The sequence below is a fragment of the Triplophysa dalaica genome, chromosome 12, assembly GCF_015846415.1.
Source record: "Triplophysa dalaica isolate WHDGS20190420 chromosome 12, ASM1584641v1, whole genome shotgun sequence".
NCBI classification, from domain to species: Eukaryota; Metazoa; Chordata; class Actinopteri; order Cypriniformes; family Nemacheilidae; genus Triplophysa; species Triplophysa dalaica.
The window spans coordinates 11,420,315-11,433,173 of NC_079553.1; the positions used below are offsets into that span (position 1 = coordinate 11,420,315).

Here is a 12,859-nt window from a genome sequence, read left to right on the forward strand (position 1 = left end):
CTTCTTAACCTGTGAAAATGTCTATGTTCTGCTGAAAGGAAGATATCTTTTACTGCCATAGTAGGGAAAATAAAAAGGCTACTATAAGGGAGTCAATGGGGAGATCTGTTACTGACATTCCTCCAAATATCTTCCTCTGTGTTCATCGGAACCAAGAAATACAGGTTTGGAACAATCTGAGAGTGAGTAAATGACGACACAATTTGCATTTTCCCTTTAAGAGTGTACCTTAATCCAGATCCCATGTGATTGTGGCAATGGTGCTGTCACGTAATAGGACCTGCTTGATAGCTTCACGTGGTCCGATCACACAGTGAAGTAGGAGTAGACGCATATTGCTCCTCCGACTTGCTCTGATGTTTTGCAGGTACTGTAAATGGGAAACACATGCCCATGGAAAATGAAAAGAGTTGAAGGGAGGTGGACACATCAGGTCCTTGTGGAGTCCTAGATGGCATTCTTCCAAACTATACGTGGAATGGAAATGTCAGACCAAATGTGGTGAACATCAGAACATCAGTGTATTTTATCATGCAACATAAAACTGTTACATGTGTTTTCATAGGATCAGTGATTGAGGTTGGAGAGAATTATTATTTCAGTTGATTGTATGTCCAGAGAATTTATAAGCAACTTAATATAAGAAATAAGAAAATAATATTTCTAGTTATATTTTAGTATTCGCTTTAAACATTTAAATGTCAGTCTGTTGTCTTCAGCCCGCTAACTAGAATCTCCATCAGTAGATCTTAAAAATGTCCCTAACAGATCCCCTAAGAGTCTCAAGAAGACACCCCCATGATACTCACATACTCACACGTCTACTCCTCACTGCTTTCAGTCAAATAATATTTGTTCATGTGCGTCAGAGAGCAGCGGGCAGCCCTATACCAATACAGTGCTACATTTCAAAAATACAAATGATATGTCAATTATTAAGAGGGCGCTATAGCTTGTACTTATCATAAACCTCTCAGATGAAACATTGTATACGGATGTCAGAACTGACACATGACCAGCAGTGCTAACCCGACATTAAACCCATTTGTGGTTAATTTTGAGAAAGTGTAGAAAAGCTGATACAGAAGCTCATGTTTTCCAATGAAAACACTGTCCCATCCAAGCACTGCAGTGCAATACAGACACACACTCCATACAAGACCTACAAATAAGTGAATGCTTGCAAGAGCACAGAGCCGGCCAATGCCAGCACATAAATAAATGTTTCCTAGGTAAAAACCATATTTCATATCTCAGTCTCTCCCTCTTGTTTTCTCTTCATGTCATTTTCATATATTAATACTTTCCTTACTATTACTTTTAGTTCTGCCTTTCCATCTGGAAAAACTTTGTCATGTGTTATAAAGAACAGTAACACAGTGTAAATCACAGGTCTGTCTGTAGTTATCAATAAAGGGATAGTATACCCAAAAATAAGAATCTCGATGATCTTTATAAACAATCTGTATAAATGTCTATGTTCTGATGAACAAAGAGAAGGATATCTGAAAGAAAGCTTAATTGTAACCAAACATTTCTTGGCAACCATAGACTATAACATAGTAGTAAAAATGACAATGCTTGTCAAAAGTGCCCCAGAACTGTTTTCTTTCCTACATCCCTTAAAATATCTTCTTTTCTGTTCAACAGAACAAATAATTTTATATATGAATTTTTCCAACTATGGTAGTCAATGGTGGCCAAGAAATGTTTGGTTTCGACCTCCAAATATCTTTCTCTGTGTTCATCAGAACAAAGTTTATACATATTTGGAGCAATATATAGCAAACAATAGCGCCCAGAAGAGCGTAATCCATTCAGCTATTCTTTTACATACAATTTTTATTGACCATTGTATGTTAAAATAAGCACCTCAGATATCATAGATTATTTTAACAAAGCCTTGTGCAAAGCAATGCATTATTTTACAGTAAAACCAAAACAATACAAATACAACAAAAAACAAGCATCTTTTCAAAATATATTTTGAAGGGTTGAGTTTAGGTGCAAGACAGGTTGATTTTATTTCTTTAAAAATGGTTTTCTAACTTAGCCAGTTAGAAATGGTCATATTGGACAAGATGTATTAAGTAAAGGAGTAAATTGATCAACATTATGCTAAAGTGTGAAGGTGCAAAAAATATGTTTGGTATTTCAAATATTTTAGGAGTAGTTCAGATTTCATAATTAGGTCCATAATTTGCACAATCCCATTCAATAATAGTAAAACCATAAAAAAACAACAGTTTAATAACAAATGGCATATAATTAATATAAAGTGCCAAAACATGCTGTTTTCTGCACAAGATTGTTTTAGACGAGTCTCATAAAATATCTCATGCAGAGTGTAACCATAATGTCCTGTTGTAGAATGGGTGATGTTTGTCCTGGCATTGTGCAGACAAGTGATTTATCCTCCTCAAAAGAGCAAACTCTGACACGTCCTTTAGCTTTGAGCCAAATCTATACTATGTAATTTCATCTTTGCACTTAGACTAATAAACCAATTTCACACCTGTTGTCAGAATATCCCGGGGCAGTCCATGGATACCGACGAGACTTGTTTTGTCCCTTTCAAGTTGCTTTTTTTTACCATTAAAACAGATGTTTCACACATAGTAGCCCAATCATTTTGAAGGCAGGTTTGAGAGGGAATTTGATGTCCCTGTCAAAAGTTATATACCCAAGATTCCATATAAGCATTCACATGTCTTATGTCTTTTTGGTTTATAGGGCCGTAACACATAATATATATACAGTATATATTAGTAGATTCGATTCGATTTTGGTTTTGACAATGTTGCTGTATATACAGGGCATGTATAAAGCTATAAACCTTAACCCTTTAGCCCAAACTAATAAGTAATCTCTTGAAACATTTCTATATTGGTGATGGGCTTTGTAGACTGTACTTTTTGGAGGCCAAAACAAATGTCACTACTGATCAGAGCTGCCTTTATGGCAAAGTGGGGCAGCTGCACTTATCGTCTTTCTGCTGGTCCGTCTGCGCTTGCCCGTCAGCAGCGTGTAGAAGAACGGATTCACACATGAGTTTCCGTAAGTAAGCCCTGTGAGGATGCGATTGACGGTGACCTGCGTGCCCACTGGCACCGCACGCAGCACATCTGGGCGGTAGAGCGGCAGAAGCTGCCATATCCAGAACGGAAGAAAACAAGCCCAGAACGTTATCACGATGCCCAGGATGAGGAGCAGAACTTTGGGGCGAGGTGCACGAGGCGGGTAGGCGTTTCCCCCTCCTGCCCAGGCCGGTTGAGTCTGAGATACCCAGTAGAGTCTCCCCAAGGCTGCATACAAAGCTCCGATGGCCAGTCCCGGGCCTAGGATGCTGGTACAAAAGAGCACACTGAGGTAGGCTTTAGAACTCTGCTCATCCCAGGCCGGCACGCACAACTTGCCCTCTTGGTTCTCTCCATCCTCAAGGTGCAAAGTGATCATCATGGGTAAACTCAGAGCTACAGCAAAGCCCCAGGCCAAAGCTACTCTCAACAGTCCGGATGACGGTGTGGAGGAGGCTGCCAATGGGTCGGCCACAGCTCGATACCGGTCCAGACTCATGGCAGTGAGGGTGAAGATGCTCGCGTGCATGGTGAGCAGGTCCAAACTTAGCAGGAGCCGGCAGCCGAGTTCTCCAAAGGCCCAGTCAGACGCCAAACTGTCATACACGATAAAGGGGGCAGTTGAGAGGTACACCAGGTCTGCTAAAGCCAGGCTTAGAACCTGCAAGTGCAGGGAGGAAGAAGAGGAGGAAGAGGTGGGGGATGAGGAGGGAGAGAAAGAAGGAGAAGGGGGGCTGAGGCAGGGGAGGCTGTAACAACAGATGGGAGCTGTACGTCGCCTTCTTGACGTCCTGCGGCGCCGAATGAGAAGACCTAAAGTGTATAGGTTTCCCAGAATTCCCAACAGAGACAGGAGTGATAGGAAAAGGCAGAAGAGAGCGGTGGATGCTACGCTTGGGGATGGAGAGAGAGAGGGGGAAGAGGAGGGAAGGGAGAAATTATTGAGAATGGGAAATGTGTAGGAAGGAGAAGGGGAGGAGGAAAGGGAAGTTGAACCGGAGATGTCCATTTGTCTTGAATGGCAGATGTCCCAAGATGAGCAAATATCCGGAGCTTCAGAATATTTTGAGGGGATTCACATTAGAAGAGCTTTTTTGGGCACTGCCTTAGAGAAACAAGAGATATGATTAGTGAACCTTTGTTGTGATTAAAAGAATTTGCATTCGTCAACATTGTTTTCTTTTTGAAAAAACAAACAAACAATAAAACAAATAGAACAATAACAACCTTTGATCTGTTTGATGTGATTAAAGTTTGTTTTAATGTCACTCGTTTTAATTGACAATTTATGAGTAAACAGAATAGTGCTGCGCAACGCATAAAAATTACTGTAGTTCTGTTTAGGGGTATTTGATTATTAACGATGTCACCAATATATTTATATTTAATATTTAAATTTGTGTTTGTTAAATATTTTGCTCACAAACATATTTGACTTTTCGAACTCAAGAACCTTAATCCCAAAGGGGAAATATATGTATGTCATATTAGCCCTTTCTATCAAATCAATATAATTATTTAAAGAACAGTAAAGTTGCCTCGTACACACATTAAAGCTACAATCTTATTATATGTGTACTTCATGTTTTATTTGTTTATTTTCTATATAATCCGTAAAATTCTATAATATGAAATCCGTAAAATCAAATTGTTAATGTTACATTATCGAGCAAATATTCATTTCCGTAATGCGTAATTTACTGACTTCATGTAAATGTCTCAAAGCTTGACATCTTGACACCTCTGTTTCAGAAGCTCTGTATGGAAATTATGATGACGGGTGAGGAGATCAAAGCCGTGCCGCGGGCACACGAACACTGGAATTACGGGAAAGAATGTAGATGGCACATGGTGACCCTGAAAGACGCTTACGAGCTGCTGTTTAAACGCAGCAGCATTGGCACATGGCAGTATCCTGCCGCGTCCATTGCCCGGGTGCTTTAAATAACACCTTTTTTAACGGATTGACACACCTCATGTATAGGACCAGTACTTCATAATTTTATGAGTTTATTTATGTATTTTTCTTGTAGATGTTCTTTATGTGTTGTTCATACACCACGATTTGCCCAATAAACCAAAGGCGAGATATGTCAAACAGCTTAGCAAAAAGGTTAGGAATCGTAAATAAATACGCCAACTAACTGAACAAAAATAAGTCAACGGAGATTTATGTATTTAATAACGAATAACAGTCAAGGTCTAGCTGTGTCTTTCATAATACATTTTAGGCACTATGAGTAAGATAAACATTACCAACGTTGTCATAACATTAAGTTTAGTTCTTGTTATTTATTTTTTCAGAATAAAAGAATGCCAATCATGTAGCCTATTTATTTATATGTAGGCTACAGTTTAATTTAAGCATCTTTAGCTAGGTACCCTGCATTGCTCTATGTAGAAACATCGTCACATTTAAGATAGATTTGTGATTTGCATTATGACAGAAAAAAGATTGTTAAAGACATTTGGAAATCGGAGGAGAAGTACGGAGAAATACAGCGACGCATTAAACATACATTATTGCTATAATTTAGTTTTGTATCTAAAATATATAAAAAATCGATAATTATACGCCAGTAACGAAATTACAACGGTAGGATTTGTATTTAGATTATATAAATTGTCTTACCGTGAACTGGGTATTCAGGGATGGCATGTTCCATACGTAGACCTGCAGTATATCCAGACTTAAACCGCACAATTATGAAACGAAAATATCCTTATCAAATTGTGACATATGAAATAAAATGATATGTCATACATCAAGATGTTGTTAAATGTATGATGATATTTCTTAATATGGACGGACAGAAAGTTTCAGTGTAGATCTCAGGCAGTCACTTCCCGCACTCATTTGTTGTCAGAAGCAAATGATGGGAGGGATGAGGAGAGGTTGTGCTCAAAGACTAGAGAAAGAGGGGTGTCTTTAACAAAGACCCACATTATCATGAATAGTCTTGGAGCGATTAGATTGATCCCCATTGGCAGAGGACTGACTATGATTACATGTTGCAGATGTGTTAAATCTCAAAGATATTTTTTGCGGTCTTCATGTTGTTATCATTAACTTTTCTCCTGTATTTGGATTTTGGATTCACTTTAATTTGCACTTTGGGGCAATATTTACACATGCCAAGAGCAATACAGTAAGTATAGCGTAGAAAAAGTACTTGTAAATGTCAGAGACAAATATTTATGTCCAACACCCATTGAAGTTTCTTGGATTTGTAATCGTGCAAGGAATACTTTTAAGGTATTCATTAGAGAATTTGTCAAGGAGTTGTAAAGGAGCATAAAAGATTTTCAGTTATACAGAACATATGAATGCACATTATTAAAACCTTTATTTGGGACTGAATCATGCGTGAAAAATGTTGGATGAAATTTTAAAACGTACCACAATCCAAGCCACAGACAAGGCACTGAAGATATTTCACTTGAAATATTGCTCCCCAACATACAGCAACACATAACCATTAATGGACAGAAAATGTTTCAAAGACATTTTCACCTCCTTAGTCATGCAAAAGTTGAAAGTGATACATGGTCTGGATATCTAACACATAATTGCTCTGCCTGAAATATGTGTTCACATGGACATTTCATAATGTATAAAACGTACACTTTAAACCAGAAACAGATGCTTCAATAGTCTGTGTTAAGAATATAATAATGGATGTTAACTTTTCATGACCAAGACTAGTTACAAAATTGATTGTGGCTATTTACAGTATTTTTACATCCCTATTTAGCTTCACCCTAATTTTATTGTCAATTTTCAGCACCATTTCATTTTAAATGTGATCCTTAACTCAGGAGGTCTGGTTTCTAGATCTTTGATGCACGTGAGTGAATCTGCTCACACATGTTCTTTCCTGTAAAATGAAGATGACTCATAAGACGAAGGCAGTCCAGTGTAAAGTAACGCTCGGTGTAAATTACTAACCAATGAGAAAGAACGACAGAAATAGAGCGATAGAATGAGAGAAAGACAGGGCAAAAGAAGTTATAATCCTGTCTCCTCATGAGCTACTGACACCATTTTCTGCTTCGCACCACGGGCCAACACACACATCTACTCAAGAGCCTCCAAGGACAACACACACATATCTGCGCATTCAACACACTCCAGCCAACACACACACTACTGAAACACTTCAACTTAACACCAGCACCAAACACCCAACACCCGATACAGTCAACACTCACACACATCTAATCAATGAAATGAGTATGTGTGAAGTTGACCGCAGACATCCATTGAATCTGTTAAATGAATCAGTATCCTGGTTTCACTGTTCAATATTTTTCAATGCATTTCTGTGACCACAATAAGTAAAATGAGTTAAACTGACAGTATTTGAGACTCAGAAATGTTCACAAAGAATGACTCATTATGATTACTGTTGGATGTTGACCTTCTAAGATTTTTGTCATGAAATCATCGAGGTTAAAAGTGTCAAATCACACTTAAACAGAGAAGTTATCCAAAACGGAAATTGTCAGATCATTGCTATTATCAATCAAAAATGCATCTAACTGTTTTAATATTACACTGTCTCATGAAGTTGATGAATTTCATATGAGTGTAACCGCATTTCCACTGGAAAATGTTCTTTAAAAAAACTAAAAGTATGGGGTGATATAACCCTCAAAACATAAACATAACAAAACCCACTGAAAAACCAGAGGTTTTATCCATGAAACACAAAAAGCACTCCAAATGGCAAAAAGCACCCTCGATGTATTCCATAGAATTATATGATGCCATACAAAAGCTTTCTGCGAACCAGCCAATGAACCTGGTTTCATGAAAATTCACATCATTATACCAGATGGCTATTTTGTATAAATTTGAAGTGAATCTGACAAAACTGATTGTGAAAAAGCAGATCCCAGGGGATTGTATACCTAAGAAAAAATGTATAGGATAATGCAATGTAAGTCGCTTTGGATAAAAGCGTCTGCCAAATGCATAAATGTAAATATAATTCTCTAATAATTTTCTACTAATTTGAGTCTGCAGTCCACTTAAAGGAACAGTTAACCCAAAAATAAAAGTTCTGTCATCATTTACCCACCCTCGAGTTGTTAAAATCTTTATAAATTTCTTTGTTCTGAAGAACACACAGAAAGATTTGGACAACGAATGCTTGTAACCAAACAGTTCTTGACCACCATTGACTACCATAATAGGAAAAAATACAATGCTTTTCAAAAGTGCACCTTTTACTACATTCTTTCAAATATCTTCCTTTGTGTTCATCAGAACAAAGAAAAGTATACAGACTTGAACCAACTAGAGGGTGAGTAAATGTAGACAGAATATTCATTTTTGGCTGAACTGTTCCTTTAAAACAATAAAGAGGTGTTTTTGATGTCAATGCCAACTGGTTCACATATGGACTGTGATCAAGCACAGGTGTGCCAGTTTAAAAGTGCTAAATGAAGAAAATCATACAAAAGTTTAGCAAAGGTTTTAAAAATGTCCTCCTTTTGTTTTTTAACACACAGCATGTCTGGAATGACATGAGTGTGTAATGACAGAAATTGGGGTTACTGTTCTTTTAATTTCTTATTTTGTTCATTATATCTGTTGGGGCACTTTGACCGGTAATCTCTTCTCAGATTCTGCTATGTTGGTCTAAACTGTGTTATAACTCCTGTGTGAAGTCTGCAAGGCTTTGAGAAGTGATCTTAGCGTGTCCCAGGCATGTGCTGTATATTTGAGAACACAAGATGGACAGAGACAGGCACCGGGGCCAAGACGAGAAGAAGGGCAACATACCTCTCCCTGCGGGGTGTGTGGAATTTCAACAAATACCTGGCACAGGCCTGCCAAAATAGGCAAAGGAGAGAGAGAGAGAGAGAGAGAGAGAGAGAGACAGTGGAGACGGGGACATGGAGAAGGAGACAGCAAGTTTGTCTGGCGTGTCACTGAAGGATTATACTCAAACATCTCTATAAAGAAGAATGCTATTGGTTGACATAAACATCCATTTCTTTTTGGAAAGACCAGCAATTGGATGGATGTTGATGTCCCAGCTAGACGTCTTACACATATGCCTAGACCAGCAACAAACCAGCACGAACCAGCTTGGAACAAAATGGATTTATAAAACCAGTCCCTTTCAATCACATACATTTGCATTTATGCATTTGGCAGAGATTGTCTTTCAAAACGTGCATTCAGGTTAAATTTTTTATCAGTTTTTGTTTCAAACCCCTTTATCAATAATTTCTGGAAGAACAGCCCCATCATAATTTCTCACCACGGTTTCCCACTGACACAAGGCCTCGGTGCAGATTAACACATCAGATATAGTGGTGTGTGGTAGTCTTGATGCCTTAAACTTAAGGTCCTGCCCTTCCCAGGGTGTCTCCCTTAACATCAAAGGGGTCATAATTGCCAGACACAGTCACCCAGCCCCACGGAGACCCCCGGTTCAGCCTGTGTGTGTTTCAGCGCTGTGCCACTACACGGGGGGATTTAGAACGAAAAACAATCTGATTAAGGTACCACGACATAAATAATCAGGGACCCTTTAAATGGCTTTAAACCGCCCTTGTGCCTTACTTACATTATGTTAATTAATTCTCCAGTGCTCGTCTGCCCACTGACAGATTGCCCACTTGTTTGACTGCCCCGTACAGAAGATTTAATTAAATGGGTGGACATTTTAGCATGTAACAAATGGTTTGTTTCTCCGCAGACTGATTAGTGAGTTCAAGATGAAATATTGATCCTCTGTCTTTGGTGCTGATGTTTATATTCACGTCACTTTCAGTAGCCCTCTGTGACAAAAACAGAGAACTCATGTTACTCCAATAGCCAGTTTATTTATAATCGACTTGCATCTAAATGAGATGCATTGAAAATCATTAGACTTTTTTGCTGCATGTTACCTGTCCTGGCATTTATCCTCAGATCTTTAACAACATTCTCATGTTTTCTCATATTCAGTCCATCAACCATACCGGAACTTTCCTTCTATATCCTTAACATTAATTGGCTAAATTCTTATTTGGAGATTTAAATTCTTATCTTATTATGCAATTGTGCAAAACTGAGTTTTTAAAAAGTAAGTTTTTATTCAGACATGCTGAAAATAATTTGGTTAAAGAGAAAAGACAATTGCAAATTTCTAACTGTTTGTATTTCTTATTTTGTTGTATATTTGTGGAGACTTCTTCCACTGCAACAACTCTGGTGTGCTAAACAAAAACCCTGACTCTGGACTAGACATTTAGTTCAGCATTTTATGGATCTGGCAACCCAAGTCAGAGCGAGTGAATCAGACTCTAGTGGAGATTGGCATGAGTTCAGCTGGATGTTTATCTCATTTCAGGACCACACTGAACATGAATTTGCTGAAAGGTAGCATGGGAAGAACTGCATGCAGTCTAAAAGTTAAATTGTATAATCCCAGACCCCATGAATTTTGCTAATCATGCTTTCTGCTAAATGTTTGACTAAATGATTGATACATGTATTCAACAGTCTTTCCCAAATACTAATATTACATTAAATACTTTTGCTTTATTCATGTATTTGCTATTTATTAGTTTATCTATTGAATATGATTATATGACATTATTATCATATTTGCAACATATTACCCAACACAGTGTTCTGACATCAAGGATTCTTCCTTCCATGTCCATTTCAAAATGAAAAGAAGCATTGTGACATCACTTAATATTTATTTATTCAATCATTCATTCATTCATTTATTTAACTTAATTATAATTAATAATAATGTTATGTTTTCTATTTTAATAGATATTCTTCTCAATCACAAAAACAATAAAGCAAAACGTCTTAAAGTTTATTAGGCTACTAAACCTCACAGCGCAAGGTTATATGTGATTAAAGCTTTATGAATTACATGGCTATTGGAGCCTATTTTACATAAAACCTCGAACAGATACATTTTATTGTAAAACCACAAATTCTTTCACAATTAGAGGCACATTCCCTCCTTTAACTCTGTTTGGATCTTAGCAGTCAGTGTAGCAGCATATCCATCTCCATGTGAGTTTATTTTCACTATATTAGGAGACTTTCTTTCAAGTTGTACCGTGTATACAAGTTCAAATAAGTGCTCCAGTCTGATATAACAGAAGTCTACTGTCATCTAGTGGTTACTTTGTGAAATCTCACTTTAAGTGCATATGTGGGAAATATCAGGGCAGGGCCAGCATTCAATGTTTGTGTGTCGGTGCACTTGTATATTTTACAGAGATGTACATGCATGCTCTTAATTGGATGTTTTTCCCATGTAGCAAAATCTTGATTTGGATTTGTCAGTGGACCCCTCACTTCACTGCCATAGAGAGCAATGGGTTCGATTACAGATTTAAATATTTTCAGCCAAATTATATTTGGAATTTCTATAGGATATTGCAACAAGGGTTTACAGAATCAAGTTATAGCAATATCATTTTTTATATGTTTTCTCTTTACAAGTCTAATTTTAGTTACACAATGAAAAATCAACAATGAGGTTAACTAAGGCATATAAAAAGCACAACTGTCATATATTCACTTATTTAATGCATCACGCGAATAAAAAAACAATTGAAATGGTTGTGCTTTTATCTTTGAAGTTTTTTTTTGTAGACGTACAGCAAACTGTATTAATGTGTGTAAAATTTGACAGTTAAGATTTCTCTCTCCATGCCATTTTTTATTAAAAATAATCAATTTAGGCAAAAGAAAAAGTGATGATGGGCGTAATTTCAACTATTCAACCTATGTGGAAGATGGACAAGTAATAATTCTATGTACACATGTGCAAATTTGTATTTACAAATGTGTCTATATCTGTGCACCGAAATCATGTTCTGTCACCTCAACAAATTCTCTGTGTGCAAGAATACTTATAAAAATTAGTTGCTGTCTTACATTTTAACATTGACTCAAATTAACAAGTAATTTGAATTTACATGACATTGAAGGGGTTTAAAAACATCAAGTTGATTCTTATATAAGAAAAATAATGTGGAAACATGGTTAACTGAATATAATTAGTTAAAGTAACATATGTTGCCATGACTTGTTGATCATATTATTTTTACAGTGTATTCACAGGGCCCAGTAGTAAAGGAGTGCCAGGGAGCCCTCACAGATGAAGAGCCTTGTCTTAGAGGCCTTGTATAGTCTATGGGACCCACATGTTAAACATAAATAATCATTTGTTTGCATTGTTTTTGGGTATTCTGACCCGGTCTGTCGTGATTGGTTCCACGCTTAGAGAGTTTGTGAAGACGTCCCACCCACACCATATTCAAGGTTTCAATGTTTTATTTGTCACATACACAATTATACAGAATATAATCTGCAGTGAAATGTCAGGTCAGGTCCGCTCAATAGACAGTGCAATTATATGTACACAACACAAGAGAATATACAGAAATATGGTAGAAATAAAAAAGAAAAAATAAATAAATAAGAATAAAATGTGCAAGCAAAATAAAAAGTGCAGGACAGTATACTGTTGCAAAAATATGAGCCTCTCAGTGCACATGTATTCATAAACTTTGGCTTTGAGCAATAAACAGTAACAATGGCATCAACTTCACTTTATCAGTTAAAACATGCGGATCCATTGAAGTCTAACGGAGGTCTGCAAGTACATGTGCAAACGTCAATCTTTGTTAGAGATTGCGCATCGCGCACGGATGTTTCAAATAAGTGTTTTAGAGGTAAGCGCACATATACGAAGTTAAAGTCATGGAAGCTGTTATTTGACCGTTCGTTAACTTAGAATGTGTGT

At 37.1% G+C, this 12,859-nt stretch overlaps 1 protein-coding gene across 1 annotated transcript; it reads right to left on the reverse strand.

The window, feature by feature from the left end:
- Positions 1-2,937: 2,937 nt before the first annotated feature.
- uts2r3 (urotensin-2 receptor 3) lies at positions 2,938-4,086 on the reverse strand. Its single transcript, XM_056763062.1, has one exon. The coding sequence runs from the start codon at positions 4,084-4,086 to the stop codon at positions 2,938-2,940; it is 1,149 nt and encodes a 382-aa protein (XP_056619040.1).
- Positions 4,087-12,859: the final 8,773 nt, after the last annotated feature.